This window comes from Oncorhynchus mykiss, chromosome 1, assembly GCF_057628025.1.
Source record: "Oncorhynchus mykiss isolate SJ-2025 chromosome 1, ASM5762802v1, whole genome shotgun sequence".
Classification (NCBI taxonomy): domain Eukaryota; kingdom Metazoa; phylum Chordata; class Actinopteri; order Salmoniformes; family Salmonidae; genus Oncorhynchus; species Oncorhynchus mykiss.
The window spans coordinates 11476734-11493330 of NC_143022.1; the positions used below are offsets into that span (position 1 = coordinate 11476734).

Below are 16597 nucleotides of genomic sequence, written 5' to 3' on the forward strand. Positions count from 1 at the left end.
CGGGCCGCTGGATGGGCGGAGTTTTCACTTTTAGTCCAATGATAGGGTATACATCGAGTGTGTACGGAAGTGATTCAACGCGGGTGTTTTGTCGATGTTGCAAACAGCTGAAAAGACGAGAAAAGGTAGCTAAACTGCTTTCTTATTGAATTAATACGTCCTATTAGAAATTGTAGCAGCATAAGAATAATTTTGATAGCCAACCACACTTCTGTCGACTAAACATGCAGTCTTACAAGCCTATTACTCGTGTTAGCTAGCTTAGCCAGGATCACCACTAGAGGATTTTGGCTACTTCTAGTAGCTAGAGAGAAGTAACGATAGCAAACATTATACATACAGGTTAATATATTAGACTATTGAAATTTGTTTGCATGCCAATCCGTTTGTGCCATCACCCCAACTCATTATTTGTCTCGATAATGACAGCAACGGAGTTGAAAAGAGCACAAACTGATCTAGGTCCAGACTATTAAGTGAACCTCCTTTTCTGACCCCTCCAATGTGTTCTTTCATCCGTCTCTCCGTCGCCTCGTTACTCATAGGCCTATTATATCAGTGTCTTGTTTTGTCAGAGTCGTTCAGATGAGAGGTAAGGAGGATGGACTTTACTGAGTGTTACAGCGACACGGTGTCCAGTCTTGCCGTGGCAGCACGCGAGAGAAATGTCAGGCGTGTGAGCTTACTGATCCAGAGAGGCTGCAGTGTGGACAGCAGGGATAACCGTGGCTGGAACGCCCTCCACGAGGCTGCAGCCGCCGGAACCATCGTATGTGTGCGCCAGCTACTTAAGGCTGCCGGTAAGGTTTGAGTTGAGAGAAGGGAACCATCTCTAATTCTACGGCTCTTTGTGAAAATAAATCCACCTCCTTCATTGTTCTGATCCGAAGGAACTGACCAAGTGAAAACCCAACCTAACAGTGGCGGCTGGCATCGAGTCAATGGAATAGTATCATCCACATCAACGATGTGGATGATACCATTCCATTATAGTACAATGTGGTTGATACCATTCCCACGGACTCCATTTCAGCCATTATTATGAGCCAGCCTCCACTGCAACCTAATGATGAGCTTCCTCCTGTCAAGTCTTTTCCAATTAGTGAAAGGGAAGAGATGGGTTTTCAATTAATTTAAATATAGCCTATCTGAACAGGGCACCTAAAAGGGGACTTTTCAATATTCTAAAAGTGGATCCTTCACTAACCTCCTTGGCTCCTCTTTGTGGATCCTTCACTAACCTCCTTGGCTCCTCTTTCCATTGGCCCTTCCTTCAGCAGGAGCCTCCAGTGGTTGCCGTGCCTACGTGGGCTCTCTGACACATGAGGGTGAGTCGGCGTTGTACCTGGCCGTGCAACGCAGACACCTGGCCGTGGTCAAGCTCCTCCTCAGAGCACACGCTGACATCAACCAGCCAACCAATGACCTGTCATGCCCTCTCTACGCTGGTAAGGCACACCCACATAGACAAAACACTTGAACTGTGTTATAGGTCTTATTAAAAGTGTGTGTGTGTGTGTAGCAGTGGACTGCGGGCACACAGATATCGTGGAGTTGCTGGTGCGGAAAGGGGCAGAGGTTAACGGAACACACACGGCCTCCTGCTGGACCTGCCTTCATCAGGCTGCCTATAAAGGTCACAGTGACATTGTGCGTATCCTGGTGGGCGTGTGTCGCCTGGAGGTGTTTGACGACCACATGATCACTCCCCTGTTTGTGGCTGCACAGTACGGACAAAAGCAGTGTCTCCAGATCCTCGCTGACGCAGGTACATATCTGTGTGCGCTTTCTGATTTAAAAAATATATATGTTTATTTAAAAAAGGCCCAGTTCAGTCAAAATTCTGTTATTTTTTCTCTGTGTTTTATATCATATTGTACCACAGCTGATGAAACAAGCACCGTAAAAACATGTAAAAATTGAATGTGTTATTTCCTGATAGTTGCTGGTTAAAAATACAATCTACACAGGACCTTCTAATCAGCAGGTTTGCATGGTCGCCCATGGAGAGTTGCGGCTTTCCATGGTGACGTCACTATACAGTAAATTGGTTATTAGACCAATAACAAAAAGTTCCAAAACTGCCGATTTTACAGCTAGTTTTCAATTTTACTCTCCCCACATAGACCACTCCGACAGACCTAACAAAATTATTGCTTGAGGTTGTTTATTGTTGCTAAAAAGCAATTTTTGCCCATTTTTAAATGGAAATCTATAGGCCCTTTCACATTGCATTGTTCGTATCCCCAGGCGAGACTGGCCATGGGCTAGCTTATCCTGTGTTCACACAACCATTTGTTAACCCTGGGCTAAGCTTTAGCCCTGGGCTAACGGGCGACCAACATTCTCTCTCTGCCACGCAACCAATGTTATAAACAATAAGACATTTATTAACACATGAAGTCCTCCTGCTTCTAGCCTAGCATTTGATTTCCTCCTGCTTCTAGCCTAGCATTTGAAGTCCTCCTGCTTCTAGCATTTGATTTCCAAAAGTGATTGTTTGTATAAACCTTGCAGTCTGCCTGTCTGACCTCGGCAACAATGTTTCACATTCAAAATGCGATCTCGCCCCTGTACAGAGAATGCTATGAAGGAAAGAGACATGAAGATTTCTGGTTCAGGCGAAATCATTCAACAATATTATTATCATGGATATATCCAATTAAATGACAATAGAAAATAGCCATAAAAAAACAATGTTTTTGCACAGATTAAAGTATTTCAAGTTTTTTGTCTGCAAATGTCTGGATGAAATATTATAAATGTACTTATTAATATAGCGTGCAGAACGCATCACGAGCATGTGCTAATTGAAAGTGCAGTTATTGTGATTGGACAGTGAATTCTATGCGCTGTTCTTGACCTCGTTTCACACGGGCTATTTTGGCACCATGTTTCTGGGGCTAGCCACAAAAAGTCAGTGTTAACCCTGCTCCGGCCCAGAGCCAGCTAGCCCTGGGCTAATGTTGGCGCTAGCTCACTTTACAATGCGCAAGTCTGAACACTCGCTTAGACCAGGGCCAAAATCTCCCTTAGCCCTGGGCTGAAATGCAGTGTGAATGTACCTTATACAGTAAGGTACTTAATTGTTACTCAGAAATGATTTGATATTGATATAAAAATGGCTGCATTGGGCCTTTAAGTCGCTGTATAAACATTGTATGTTGTTTACATGTTGGGGTTGTAGGTGCCAATGTGAACGCCCAGGCGTCAGACTTGGCAACACCGCTGCTGATTGCATCACAGGAGGGCCACGAGGGCTGTGTGGAGATTCTTCTGGACAACAATGCCAACCCAAATCTGTCTTGTTCCAACAACTGGCCACAGCTCCCCATCCACGCAGCTGCCGAGTTCGGCCACAACACTGTCCTGGCCAGGCTGATTGCTGTGACACACCGGGTGTGTGACCGTGGAGAGGGTGAGTTGAGTCCGCTGTACTCTGCTGTGAAGAACAATCACAGCCACTGTGTAGATCTGCTGCTGAGGGCCGGCTTCAGCCCAGACGCCCAGGACTGTAGCTCCCTCTTCAGCTCAGACACCACATCGCCGCTCGCCTACACCCTGGCCTTGAAATGCACATCCTCCCAGCCCTTTAGCGATTCGGCACGCTTGCTGGTAGCCGCAGGGGCCACTTTGACCGGGCGGGAATGGTTCTACATTCTGGCCATGTGCAAATCCGATGTGCTGCAGTATGTCTTACAACAAAGGAGCATCCCCAGACCAGAGCAGCTAAGCAGGACCATCTCGCTCTGCTCTAGGCCAGAGCAGCAGAGCAACAGCCCACTCAGTCCAGAAGAGTTGCGTGGGCTGGTGTGTGAGGCGCTCGACATGGTATGCCATGCCTCCTACTGGTTGCCCACGCTACTTCAGGCAGGCCTGGAGCCCTCCCTACTGTTGCAGAAACCTTACACCCTGAGGAAGGCAGACAGTGAGGTTTTGAATTACTTCCTCCAGTTTGTCAATTGGTCGACTCTCTCTCACCCACTAAAGGAGATACTGCTACCCCGAAAGGAGAGCACCTGGAGGCCACATCACGGTAAGACGCAAAAAAAATCATATTTGTACGTGTATTTAGCTGAAGAACGTCTTATCCAGACTGACTTAAAATAAGGGCATTCAACCACTGGATAATATGCACACAACTAAGAGCGACACATGTGCACACACACGGAAAACTGTCAACAGATGAGTAATAATGGTGTGTGTGTGTGTGTGTGTGTGTGTAGAGTGTGTGCCATCTCTCTCTCACCTCTGCAGGCTGCGGGTCAGGGAAGAGTTAGGTTCAGTGGTTCTGATGCAGACAGCTGTGGTCCGACAGCTTCCTCTTCCCCCTCCACTGCAGATATACCTCCAGTTCAGAGACATCCCACCACCCTCGCACGCAACAACAGTCCCACAGGGAGGGTTTCCACAGCGACTATAACGATGCCATACAGGGCTTCATATAACCTGCCACTGAAGAGATGTCCTCAATTCAAAAAATATCCACACACACCCAGTTCCCTATGCACACACCTGTTCTATGTTTCTGTTCTGTTGATGTGTGATTTTGGAATAGATCAGCTCTACTTGAACACTGATGTTGGTGAAAATGAATATTTTTATATTCTTTGTAGAATTGCCTGTATGGTTTGTTTTGATTATTGTTAATTAAAACGAAGTATCAAGCTGTTTTGGAGTAAACTTTTTATTTTATTTTAATTATTATTAAAATTTAAAAAAGCAGAGTTCCATTGTGGTTTTAGTTTGTAAAAACATTTTTATAGTTCAAATACCTTGTTTTTTCTTACCTCACTCCAACAATCCTCTAACCTTCACAATCAGTTATTTTTTATCTACACCGGTCTTAAGATGAGGGCATGTTAGCACCTGGTATTACGGTAATGTTCCAGTGTTCGCAGAGATTACATTCACGGTAAACGCTGCATATGTCGACGCAATCAGAAATGTCTTCTAACCCGTGATGGGATTGAATCCCGGGCCTCATTCAGTTTGCCACGATGTTAAGCACACTGCAGATAGAAATGCAAGGTGTACACAACCCTCTACTCCACATGATGGAGAAACATGTCCATTACATTTCCATCTGCATTTCCATCTGCAGTACTCTGAACTGCTCTGCTGCATCCTATTACTACTGGACCATGTTCCAACTGGACTCACAATGACCCAACTTGTATCTGAACAGGGATGATCTCTGCATTGTCTGTTGGGGCCCTCCAAGACCTACACTTGACAACAGACAGTGACTACTCCAGGGCCCTCCAAGACCTACATTTGACAACAGGCAGTGACTACTCCAGGGCCCTCCAAGACCTATACCAGGCAACAGACAGTGACTACTCCAGGGCCCTCCAAGACCTATACCAGGCAACAGACAGTGACTACTCCAGGGCCCTCCAAGATCTATACCAGGCAACACAGTGACTACTCCAGGGCCCTCCAAGATCTATACCAGGCAACAGACAGTGACTACTCCAGGGCCCTCCAAGACATATACCAGGCAACAGACAGTGACTACTCCAGGGCCCTCCAAGATCTATACCAGGCAACAGACAGTGACTACTCCAGGGCCCTCCAAGATCTATACCAGGCAACAGACAGTGACTACTCCAGGGCCCTCCAAGATCTATACCAGGCAACAGACAGTGACTACTCCAGGGCCCTCCAAGACATATACCGGGCAACAGACAGTGACTACTCCAGGGCCCTCCAAGACATATACCAGGCAACAGGCAGTGACTACTCCAGGGCCCTCCAAGACCTATACCAGGCAACAGACAGTGACTACTCCAGGGCCCTCCAAGATCTATACCAGGCAACAGACAGTGACTACTCCAGGGCCCTCCAAGATCTATACCAGGCAACAGACAGTGACTACTCCAGGGCCCTCCAAGACATATACCAGGCAACAGACAGTGACTACTCCAGGGCCCTCCAAGATCTATACCAGGCAACAGACAGTGACTACTCCAGGGCCCTCCAAGACATATACCAGGCAACAGACAGTGACTACTCCAGGGCCCTCCAAGACATATACCAGGCAACAGACAGTGACTACTCCAGGGCCCTCCAAGATCTATACCAGGCAACAGACAGTGACTACTCCAGGGCCCTCCAAGACATATACCAGGCAACAGACAGTGACTACTCCAGGGCCCTCCAAGACATATACCAGGCAACAGACAGTGACTACTCCAGGGCCCTCCAAGACATATACCAGGCAACAGACAGTGACTACTCCAGGGCCCTCCAAGACATATACCAGGCAACAGACAGTAACCAGAGGGTTACTACTGAAGGGTTGTCTCACTCCAGTCCGGAAGAGCTGCTGGCTGTGCAGGCTTTCAATCCAGCTCTGTTGTAACACACCAGATTCAAGTATTCAATATTATGGTCTCCTCTCTGAACCATATTTAGCTGAAACAGATGCTGTGGTGGGTACTTATATTTGTTCTATTTCACATGTGTACAAGTGTGTTTTATAAACGTGTGAATTGGAAAGTTTTATTTTTTGCATATCCCAACCCCCCCTGAGACACCCTCGGAGTGGTGTTAATATAGGACTGAACCCTGGACTAAGTCCTGGAGAACCCTGGACCAGACCCTAGAGGACCCTGGACTAAGTCCTGGAGAACCCTGGACCAGACCCTAGAGGACCCTGGACTAAGTCCTGGAGAACCCTGGACCAGACCCTAGAGGACCCTGGACTAAGTCCTGGAGAACCCTGGACCAGACCCTAGAGAACCCTGGACTAAGTCCTGGAGAACCCTGGATGGTACCCACCACCACTCTGACCCTGGATGGTACCCACTACTGCAGTAATAAACATAGTGAACCCAGGCCGGGTATGGTTGACCTCGGGGGGTCGTGGTCCTCGCCACAAAGTCCCATGATGTAGAGCGCTGCCTGCCAGGGCTGATCAGCCACTTTCTGAGAAGAAAGATACAAAGAGGACAATGAAGAAGAGGTAAGGAGGACACGAGGGAAGGTTTAAGACGTAGATATATATAGAGAATACAGGCTGGAGGCCATGAGGGAAAGGTTAAAGACATACATTGCCTTGCGAAAGTATTCGGCCCCCTTGAACTTTGCGACCTTTTGCCACATTTCAGGCTTCAAACATAAAGATATAAAACTGTATTTTTTTGTGAAGAATCAACAACAAGTGGGACACAATCATGAAGTGGAACAACATTTATTGGATATTTCAAACCTTTTTAACAAATCAGAAACTGAAAAATTGGGCGTGCAAAATTATTCAGCCCCTTTACTTTCAGTGCAGCAAACTCTCCAGAAGTTCAATGAGGATCTCTGAATGATCCAATGTTGACCTAAATGACTAATGATGATAAATACAATCCACCTGTGTGTAATCAAGTCTCCGTATAAATGCACCTGCACTGTGATAGTCTTAGAGGTCCGTTAAAAGCGCAGAGAGCATCATGAAGAACAAGGAACACACCAGGCAGGTCCGAGATACTGTTGTGAAGAAGTTTAAAGCCGGATTTGGATACAAAAAGATTTCCCAAGCTTTAAACATCCCAAGGAGCACTGTGCAAGCGATAATATTGAAATGGAAGGAGTATCAGACCACTGCAAATCTACCAAGACCTGGCCGTCCCTCTAAACTTTCAGCTCATACAAGGAGAAGACTGATCAGAGATTCAGCCAAGAGGCCCATGATCACTCTGGATGAACTGCAGAGATCTACAGCTGAGGTGGGAGACTCTGTCCATAGGACAACAATCAGTCGTATATTGCACAAATCTGGCCTTTATGGAAGAGTGGCAAGAAGAAAGCCATTTCTTAAAGATATCCATAAAAAGTGTTGTTTAAAGTTTCCCACAAGCCACCTGGGAGACACACCAAACATGTGGAAGAAGGTGCTCTGGTCAGATGAAACCAAAATTGAACTTTTTGGCAACAATGCAAAACGTTATGTTTGGCGTAAAAGCAACACAGCTGAACACACCATCCCCACTGTCAAACATGGTGGTGGCAGCATCATGGTTTGGGCCTGCTTTTCTTCAGCAGGGACAGGGAAGATGGTTAAAATTGATGGGAAGATGGATGGAGCCAAATACAGGACCATTCTGGAAGAAAACCTGATGGAGTCTGCAAAAGACCTGAGACTGGGACGGAGATTTGTCTTCCAACAAGACAATGATCCAAAACATAAAGCAAAATCTACAATGGAATGGTTCAAAAATAAACATATCCAGGTGTTAGAATGGCCAAGTCAAAGTCCAGACCTGAATCCAATCGAGAATCTGTGGAAAGAACTGAAAACTGCTGTTCACAAATGCTCTCCTTCCAACCTCACTGAGCTCAAGCTGTTTTGCAAGGAGGAATGGTAAAAAATGTCAGTCTCTCGATGTGCAAAACTGATAGAGACAGACCCCAAGCGACTTACAGCTGTAATCGCAGCAAAAGGTGGCGCTACAAAGTATTAACTTAAGGGGGCTGAATAATTTTGCACGCCCAATTTTTCAGTTTTTGATTTGTTAAAAACGTTTGAAATATCCAATAAATGTCGTTCCACTTCATGATTGTGTCCCACTTGTTGTTGATTCTTCACAAAAAAATACAGTTTTATATCTTTATGTTTGACGCCTGAAATGTGGCAAAAGGTCGCAAAGTTCAAGGGGGCCGAATACTTTCGCAAGGCACTGTATATAGAGAATACAGGTGAGAGAGGGGGGAGGACACGAGGGAAAGGTTAAAGACATGGGGAGAATGAGCAAGCGTACAGGTTAGAGGAAGAGAGGGGAGGCACAGGGCCCGGGGGTAATGGTGTGCAATAGAGAGCTGGTAAACGAGAGAGGGATTACCATCATTCACATGTTGCACTCGATCATTCCCTCTATTGTACAGGCAGACAATAAGGGCCATGGGTGGAGGGCATAAAAAGGATAGACGCACACAGACACCCAACAACCCTGGACACAGACAGCCAACAACCCTGGACACAGACAGCCAACAACCCTGGACACAGACAGCCAACAACCCTGGACACAGATAGCAACCAACAGGTATATCTGCACACTTTAAATGGACTTTATACCAAACCATATCTTTGGAGACACCCCTGGGTTTGGGGTCCTTTCCTGTTATTCAAGTTTATGAAGAATTAAAAGTAAATAAATGGTCAGATTTTAATTTGTTTTAGAGCTTTTGGTCTTCTGATGAATTGAGGCTGCTGCAGGAATTGAAACGGCAACTATGGAATAATGTACCCTTTTCTCACTGTTGAGCTGCCCTGACCTGTACTGGGCTGACGTGGAGATTTCTTCACATTGCCCTTTCCAGCAGCTATGGTGGATGCATAACCAGGCCAGCGCGGTATGGCACCCCATCATGCTGGTCACAGAGCAACATGCTGACAGATCTATTGCTTAGCATCAGAAGATTAGTTGTGAAGCGTTGGGGGGAATTACTTGGAAACAATGGGTTGAATCCGCTTGTTCAGCATTCTCATTAACATGCCTTTAGCTGTGTTTGCTTTGGTATTTGGTTGCTCTTGATCAGATGGAAATGTGCATTTCAAAAGGTTTTGAAATGAAATTACATTTTCAGAATGGATTAGAAATGTTTGTTTTGCTTTAACACTTAGCACGACTAGAAGTGCAGAGTGTGCTTATATTAATGGTACGTGTCACCACCTTCACATGCCATAAAACTAGAGATGTGTCCACTCTAAAGCGTTAAGGTTGACTTCCCAATAAAGGCCCTGCTTGAATACTTAAAAAATGCATCCTTCCTGTTAAACCTAATCACAGATCAGACTACACTGCGTTCCCTTATGAAAGTATGCCAGATTAGACCCAAGGACGGATGCATTTGAACAAATTGAGCTCATGGCTGAAACAGTTTACAATGCCACACACCGTTGCAGTGTCCACCCCGGCACGTGTCCACCCCGGCACGTGTCCACCCCGGCACGTGTCCACCCCGGCACGTGTCCACCCCGGCACGTGTCCACCCCGGCACGTGTCCACCCCAGCCCGTGTCCACCCCAGCACGTGTCCACCCCAGCACGTGTCCACCCCAGCACGTGTCCACCCCAGCACGTGTCCACCCCAGCAGATGGGGAGGGTAAAGCAAAGGGCTGATGTCCTAGTGGGAACAATGTGCTGATCTGAGCTGTGTGGAAAGTCCATCACCATCACCTTGCCCTCAGAGCCAACAACAATAATAACCTGAAGTCTCACCATAATTCTGTCTGAACATTTTAAAAGGGACCTTCCTCCTTTACGTTTAGTTTGAACTTAGACTTGCCCGGTTAGACTGCAACTGTTGAAGGGAGTTTGAAAAAGTTTAACATTTGACGATAGTTTGATGTATTTCAATGTCTCTGAACCTGTTATAAAAGGCAAAAAGGCCCAGGCTGTCGCTTCTCTATGTGATTATGAAACTTTCTGCCTGGTTTTCTCAGAGGGGGGGAAATCTATTAATTCAACGGCAAGTCTCTTCTATCAAATGTATGTCATGAGTATGAAGCACGGTTCCCTCTGATCTATTTTAAAAACAGGCTGTAAATAACTTAACACATGGTTCACTTTTTGAAAAGTTTTCCTATACTTGGTGATGTACAGGATATAACAACATATGGTTAGAGTGATACATAGTGATTATCTGTCTTCCCCTCTCATTTTTCTACATCAAATAGTTGTGGTGCATTTAGGAGGACTGTGCTATCCCAGGCTTCTCCTTGATGCTGTACACTTTAGCAGGAGGGGGTACACTCTGTGGGGTGGCCGCCCTCGTGCTCCTCATCGTGTCCACGGCGACCGACTTCTGGATGCAGTACCGCTACTCGGGAGCGTCGGCCAATCAGGGCCTCTGGAGGTTTTGCATCAATCACAAGTGCCACGCCCACACCATCACTGTGGGTGAGTACCGAGTAGTAGAGTGTACAATCTACCTTTTAACCTGTGTTTTAGGATCCGCTTCGACCTTTAACCTGTATTTTAGGATCCGCTTTGACCTTTAACCTGTATTTTAGGATCCGCTTTGACCTTTAACCTGTGTTTTAGGATCCGCTTTGACCTTTAACCTGTATTTTAGGATCCGCTTTGACCTTTAACCTGTATTTTAGGATCCGCTTTGACCTTTAACCTGTATTTTAGCATCCGCTTCGACCTTTAACCTGTATTTTAGGATCCGCTTCGACCTTTAACCTGTATTTTAGGATCCGCTTTGACCTTTAACCTGTATTTTAGCATCCGCTTCGACCTTTAACCTGTGTTTTAGGATCCGCTTCGACCTTTTAACCTGTGTTTTAGGATCCGCTTCGACCTTTAACCTGTATTTTAGCATCCGCTTCGACCTTTAACCTGTGTTTTAGGATCCGCTTCGACCTTTAACCTGTATTTTAGCATCCGCTTCGACCTTTGACCTGTATTTTAGGATCCGCTTCGACCTTTAACCTGTGTTTTAGCATCCGCTTTGACCTTTAACCTGTGTTTTAGCATCCGCTTTGACCTTTAACCTGTGTTTTAGCATCCGCTTTGACCTTTAACCTGTATTTTAGGATCCGCTTTGACCTTTAACCTGTATTTTAGGATCCGCTTTGACCTTTAACCTGTATTTTAGGATCCGCTTTGACCTTTAACCTGTATTTTAGGATCCGCTTTGACCTTTAACCTGTATTTTAGGATCCGCTTTGACCTTTAACCTGTGTTTTAGGATCCGCTTTGACCTTTAACCTGTATTTTAGCATCCGCTTTGACCTTTAACCTGTATTTTAGGATCCGCTTCGACCTTTAACCTGTATTTTAGCATCCGCTTCGACCTTTAACCTGTGTTTTAGGATCCGCTTCGACCTTTAACCTGTATTTTAGCATCCGCTTCGACCTTTGACCTGTATTTTAGGATCCGCTTCGACCTTTAACCTGTGTTTTAGCATCCGCTTTGACCTTTAACCTGTGTTTTAGCATCCGCTTTGACCTTTAACCTGTGTTTTAGCATCCGCTTTGACCTTTAACCTGTATTTTAGGATCCGCTTTGACCTTTAACCTGTATTTTAGGATCCGCTTTGACCTTTAACCTGTATTTTAGGATCCGCTTTGACCTTTAACCTGTATTTTAGGATCCGCTTTGACCTTTAACCTGTGTTTTAGGATCCGCTTTGACCTTTAACCTGTATTTTAGCATCCGCTTTGACCTTTAACCTGTATTTTAGGATCCGCTTCGACCTTTAACCTGTATTTTAGGATCCGCTTCGACCTTTAACCTGTATTTTAGGATCCGCTTTGACCTTTAACCTGTATTTTAGCATCCGCTTCGACCTTTAACCTGTGTTTTAGGATCCGCTTCGACCTTTTAACCTGTGTTTTAGGATCCGCTTCGACCTTTAACCTGTATTTTAGGATCCGCTTTGACCTTTAACCTGTATTTTAGCATCCGCTTCGACCTTTAACCTGTGTTTTAGGATCCGCTTCGACCTTTAACCTGTATTTTAGGATCCGCTTCGACCTTTAACCTGTATTTTAGGATCCGCTTTGACCTTTAACCTGTATTTTAGCATCCGCTTCGACCTTTAACCTGTGTTTTAGGATCCGCTTCGACCTTTAACCTGTATTTTAGCATCTGCTTCGACCTTTGACCTGTATTTTAGGATCCGCTTTGACCTTTAACCTGTGTTTTAGCATCCGCTTTGACCTTTAACCTGTGTTTTAGCATCCGCTTTGACCTTTAACCTGTATTTTAGGATCCGCTTTGACCTTTAACCTGTATTTTAGGATCCGCTTTGACCTTTAACCTGTATTTTAGGATCCGCTTTGACCTTTAACCTGTATTTTAGGATCCGCTTTGACCTTTAACCTGTGTTTTAGGATCCGCTTTGACCTTTAACCTGTATTTTAGCATCCGCTTTGACCTTTAACCTGTATTTTAGGATCCGCTTCGACCTTTAACCTGTATTTTAGCATCCGCTCTGACCTTTAACCTGTATTTTAGGATCCGCTTCGACCTTTAACCTGTGTTTTAGCATCCGCTTTGACCTTTAACCTGTGTTTTAGGATCCGCTTTGACCTTTAACCTGTGTTTTAGCATCCGCTTCGACCTTTAACCTGTGTTTTAGCATCCGCTCTCTTAATTTGTCTTACTTTCATGACAGTGTTATGAATGTCAGCTGACATTGACATGATTACCAGTTTTTGGAAAACACAGACCTGCCAACTATTTAGAAATGTATGAAGGTCCTACATACTGACAGATCAAGAAATTATAGCTACACAGTGGAAAGAGATTACTTACCAATGTTAATATACTTATATGACGGTGTCCTCTCTGCACAGCCTTCTGGGATGCGACAAGGGCCTTCATGCTGCTGTCTGTGCTGAGCTGCTTTGCTGGCGTATTGCTGGGCCTGAGTGCCTTCGGCAACGGCACCAAGAGCAGGAGGGTTCGGACTGGGGGCTTCGCTCTGCTCCTGTCAGGTAAACACCCGATTTGAAAAGACAGGAAAGTTAAAATTACGTAAGACCTACAGGGGGTTTACTTTGACCTGTCCAGTTCCTTCTGGGAGAGGTGGATGAGAGGAGAGGGAGAGATGGGGTGGAGGAGAGGAGAGGTGGAGGAGAGGGAGAGATGGGGTGGAGGAGATAAAAGGTGGATGAGAGGAAAGGAGATTATGAAAGTAGGAAGTATGGGATAGTGGAGCAGTCTATAATTATTTTTAGTACGTTATTTAATAAATTTGTTTATAGACTTGAATATCACCATTCTTCAAAAGGTGTTTCTGCTTTGGCCACAACAGGTGTTTCTCTTCCTCTACCACTCTGTTTCATCCCTCAGGTTTCCTAGCTCTGTTAGCTCTGGCCATCTACACTGGCGTGACGGTCAACTTCTTTGGCAAGCGCTTCCTTGATTGGCGCTTCTCCTGGTCCTACATCGTAGCTTGGGTGGCCATCATCTTATCTTTCGCTGCTGGTAACCTCCTTCTCTAATAAACCCATCAGGCCTTGTAATGTGTTTTAGATAGCAATATAGCTTGTGTACAATACATACTGTTGTGTACAGTCTGTAGTGGGGTTAGAATCCTCTGCAATCGATCTTCGATTAGCAATGCTCTCACTCCTTCAACAGATACGTGGTTAGGATGGATCTGTCAGCAACAGACAGTGCAGGTGCTGTAGATTGTGTCAATGTCACATGGGCTTTTCAGGCCATCCAAATTCAGACTTGCCAGAAGGCTTAGTCCCTCTAAGTACAGGGTCTTGGCATATTGTCAATGTAAGGCAGTGACCGTTTCCTTGTTGCTCGTTCTTTCAGGTGGGTTCCACCTCTGTGCCTATCAGAAGAACATTGCCGAACCGCCTCCTACCAATGTTCAAGAAAGCTAAATGGGAAGTAATCGTTTACCTGCACACTAAAGAAACAGCTACCAACCACTCGTCTTTACTATTGTCACTGATAGCGATGTGACAGCAGCTGTGGAAACAACATGTCTGGCAAAATCTACTGAACAGAATAAATAGGACTTTGACTCCAGCTTGGTCTCTAGTTCACTGCTTGGTTTCTAGTTCACTGCTTGGTCTCTAGTTCACTGCTTGGTCTCTAGTTCACTGCTTGGTCTCTAGTTCACTGCTTAGTCTTTTAATCTGTTTTCTGGTTCATAGACAATGAAGCTATGTACGGAATGTTCTAATTGACCACCTTCCAGGTCAAAACCTTAAGCCTGGGGGTGTGATTTAAAGCAGGGTTAGGGTTGTGCTTCCACAAATCCATCCCTACTCACCTCTGGATGGCACTTTAGTTGTGTAAAGGCAACAGAGTAGAGCGATAGAGAGAGCCAAACCGCAACAGGAGCCTTAAAAATACTGTAGGCTACATTTGGTAGGTCATTTGCAGGTCAGAAAATATCCCTACATTAACATATGCATGTAACTGGGCAGCAGGTAGACTAGCGGTTCAGAGCGTTCGGACAGTAGCCCGAAAGGTCACTGGTTTGAATCCCCGAGCAGACTAGATGAAAAATCTGTCCCTTGAGCAATACACTTAAACCCTAATTGCTCCTGTAAGTTGCTCTGAATAAGAGTGTTTGCTAAATGACAGAAACATTCTAAATGTAACTTTTGCAGGTACAGTGGCAAGAAAAAGTATGTGAACCCTTTGGAATTACCTGGATTTCTGCATAAACTGGTCATGAAATTTGATCTAATCTTCATCTAGGTCACAACAATATACAAACAGTCTGCTTAAACTAAACACACAATACGTTTTCATGTCTGTATTGAACACCCTGTGTAAACCTTCACAGTGCAGGGTGAGAAAAGTATGTGAACCCTTGGATTTAATAACTGGTTGACCCTCCTCTGGCAGCAATAACCTCAACCAAACATTTTCTGTAGTTGAGGATCAGACCTGCAGGAGGAATTTTGGACCATTCCTCTTTACAAAACTGTTTCAGTTCAGCAATATTCTTGGTGTCTGGTGTGAACTGCTCTCTTGAGATCATGTCACAGCATCTCAATTGGGTTGAGGTCAGGACTGACTGGGCCACATTTTCTTCTGTTGAAGCCATTCTGTTGTTGATTTACTTCTGTGTTTTGAGTCTTTGTCCTGTTGCGTCACCCAACTTTTGTTGAGCTTCAATTGGCAGACAGCCGAATATTCTCCTGCAAAATGTCTTGATAGACTTGGGAAGTCATTTTTCTGTCAATGATAGCAAGCGGTCTAGGCCCTGAGGCAGCAAAGCAGTCCCAAACCATGAGGTTTTGATGTTGGTGTGTTCCTTCCAAACAACTCAACTTTAGTTTAATCTGTCCACAGAATATTTGGCCATTAGCGCTATGGAACATCCAGGTGCACGTTTGCAAACTTCAGACGTGCAGCAATGGGTTTTTTTGGACAGCAGTGACTTCTTCCGTGGTGTTCTCCCATGAACACCATTCTTGTTTAGTGTTTTACATATGGTAGACTCGTCAGAGATGTTAGCATGTTCCAGAAATTTCTGTAAGTCTGTAGGTGACACTCTAGGATTCTTCTTAACCTCATTGAGCATTCGGAGCTGTGCTCTTGCAGTCATCTTTGCAGGACAGCCACTCCTAGGGAGAGTAGCAACAGTGCTGAACTTCCTCCATTTAATTATTCTTACTGTGGACTGATGTACATCAAGGCTTTTACAGATACTTTGATAACCCTTTCCAGCTTTATGCAAGTCAACAATTCTTAATCTTGTGTCAGATCTCTTTTGTTCGAGGCATGGTTCACATCAGGCAATGCTTCTTGTGAATAGCAAACTCAAATTCTGGGAGTTTTTTTAAATGTATTTTTAAGTAGGGCAGGACAGCTCTAACCAACATCTCGTCTCAATGGACTCCAGGTTAGCTGACTCCAGTTATCTTTCGGAGAAGTCATTAGCCTAGGGGTTCACATACTTTTCCCAACATACACTGAATGTTTAAATTATGTATTTAATATAGACAAAATGTATATAATTTGTGTGTTACTAGTTTAAGCACACTGTCTGTTGTGAATTAGATCAAATTAGATCACCAATTTATGCAGAAATCCAGGTAATTCCGAAAGGGTTCATACTTTCTTGCCGCTAAACAAAGAGGATACAGACAGTACTTCTTGCCACTAA

General features: G+C 44.9%; 2 protein-coding genes across 3 annotated transcripts; both read left to right on the plus strand.

The window, feature by feature from the left end:
* Positions 1-31: 31 nt before the first annotated feature.
* On the plus strand, positions 32-5174 carry asb3 (ankyrin repeat and SOCS box containing 3). Of its 2 annotated transcripts, none has more exons than XM_021617682.3 (6): positions 32-125; positions 586-800; positions 1281-1448; positions 1523-1768; positions 3188-4036; positions 4227-5168. In XM_021617682.3, the coding sequence occupies exons 2-6, from the start codon at positions 602-604 to the stop codon at positions 4421-4423; spliced, it is 1659 nt and encodes a 552-aa protein (XP_021473357.2). In that variant the 5' UTR covers positions 32-125; positions 586-601; the 3' UTR covers positions 4424-5168. The 2 variants fall into 2 exon arrangements, with proteins under 2 accessions (XP_021473357.2, XP_021473270.2); XM_021617595.3 differs by having other exon boundaries at positions 44-125; positions 1278-1448; positions 4227-5174.
* A 3739-nt stretch (positions 5175-8913) lies between these two features.
* Positions 8914-14499, plus strand: lim2.2 (lens intrinsic membrane protein 2.2). Its single transcript, XM_021587979.3, has 5 exons — positions 8914-9035; positions 10673-10895; positions 13305-13445; positions 13804-13938; positions 14281-14499. Exons 2-5 carry the CDS (start codon positions 10718-10720, stop codon positions 14349-14351), a joined length of 525 nt encoding a protein of 174 aa, XP_021443654.1. The 5' UTR covers positions 8914-9035; positions 10673-10717; the 3' UTR covers positions 14352-14499.
* The last annotated feature ends 2098 nt before the right edge of the window (positions 14500-16597 follow it).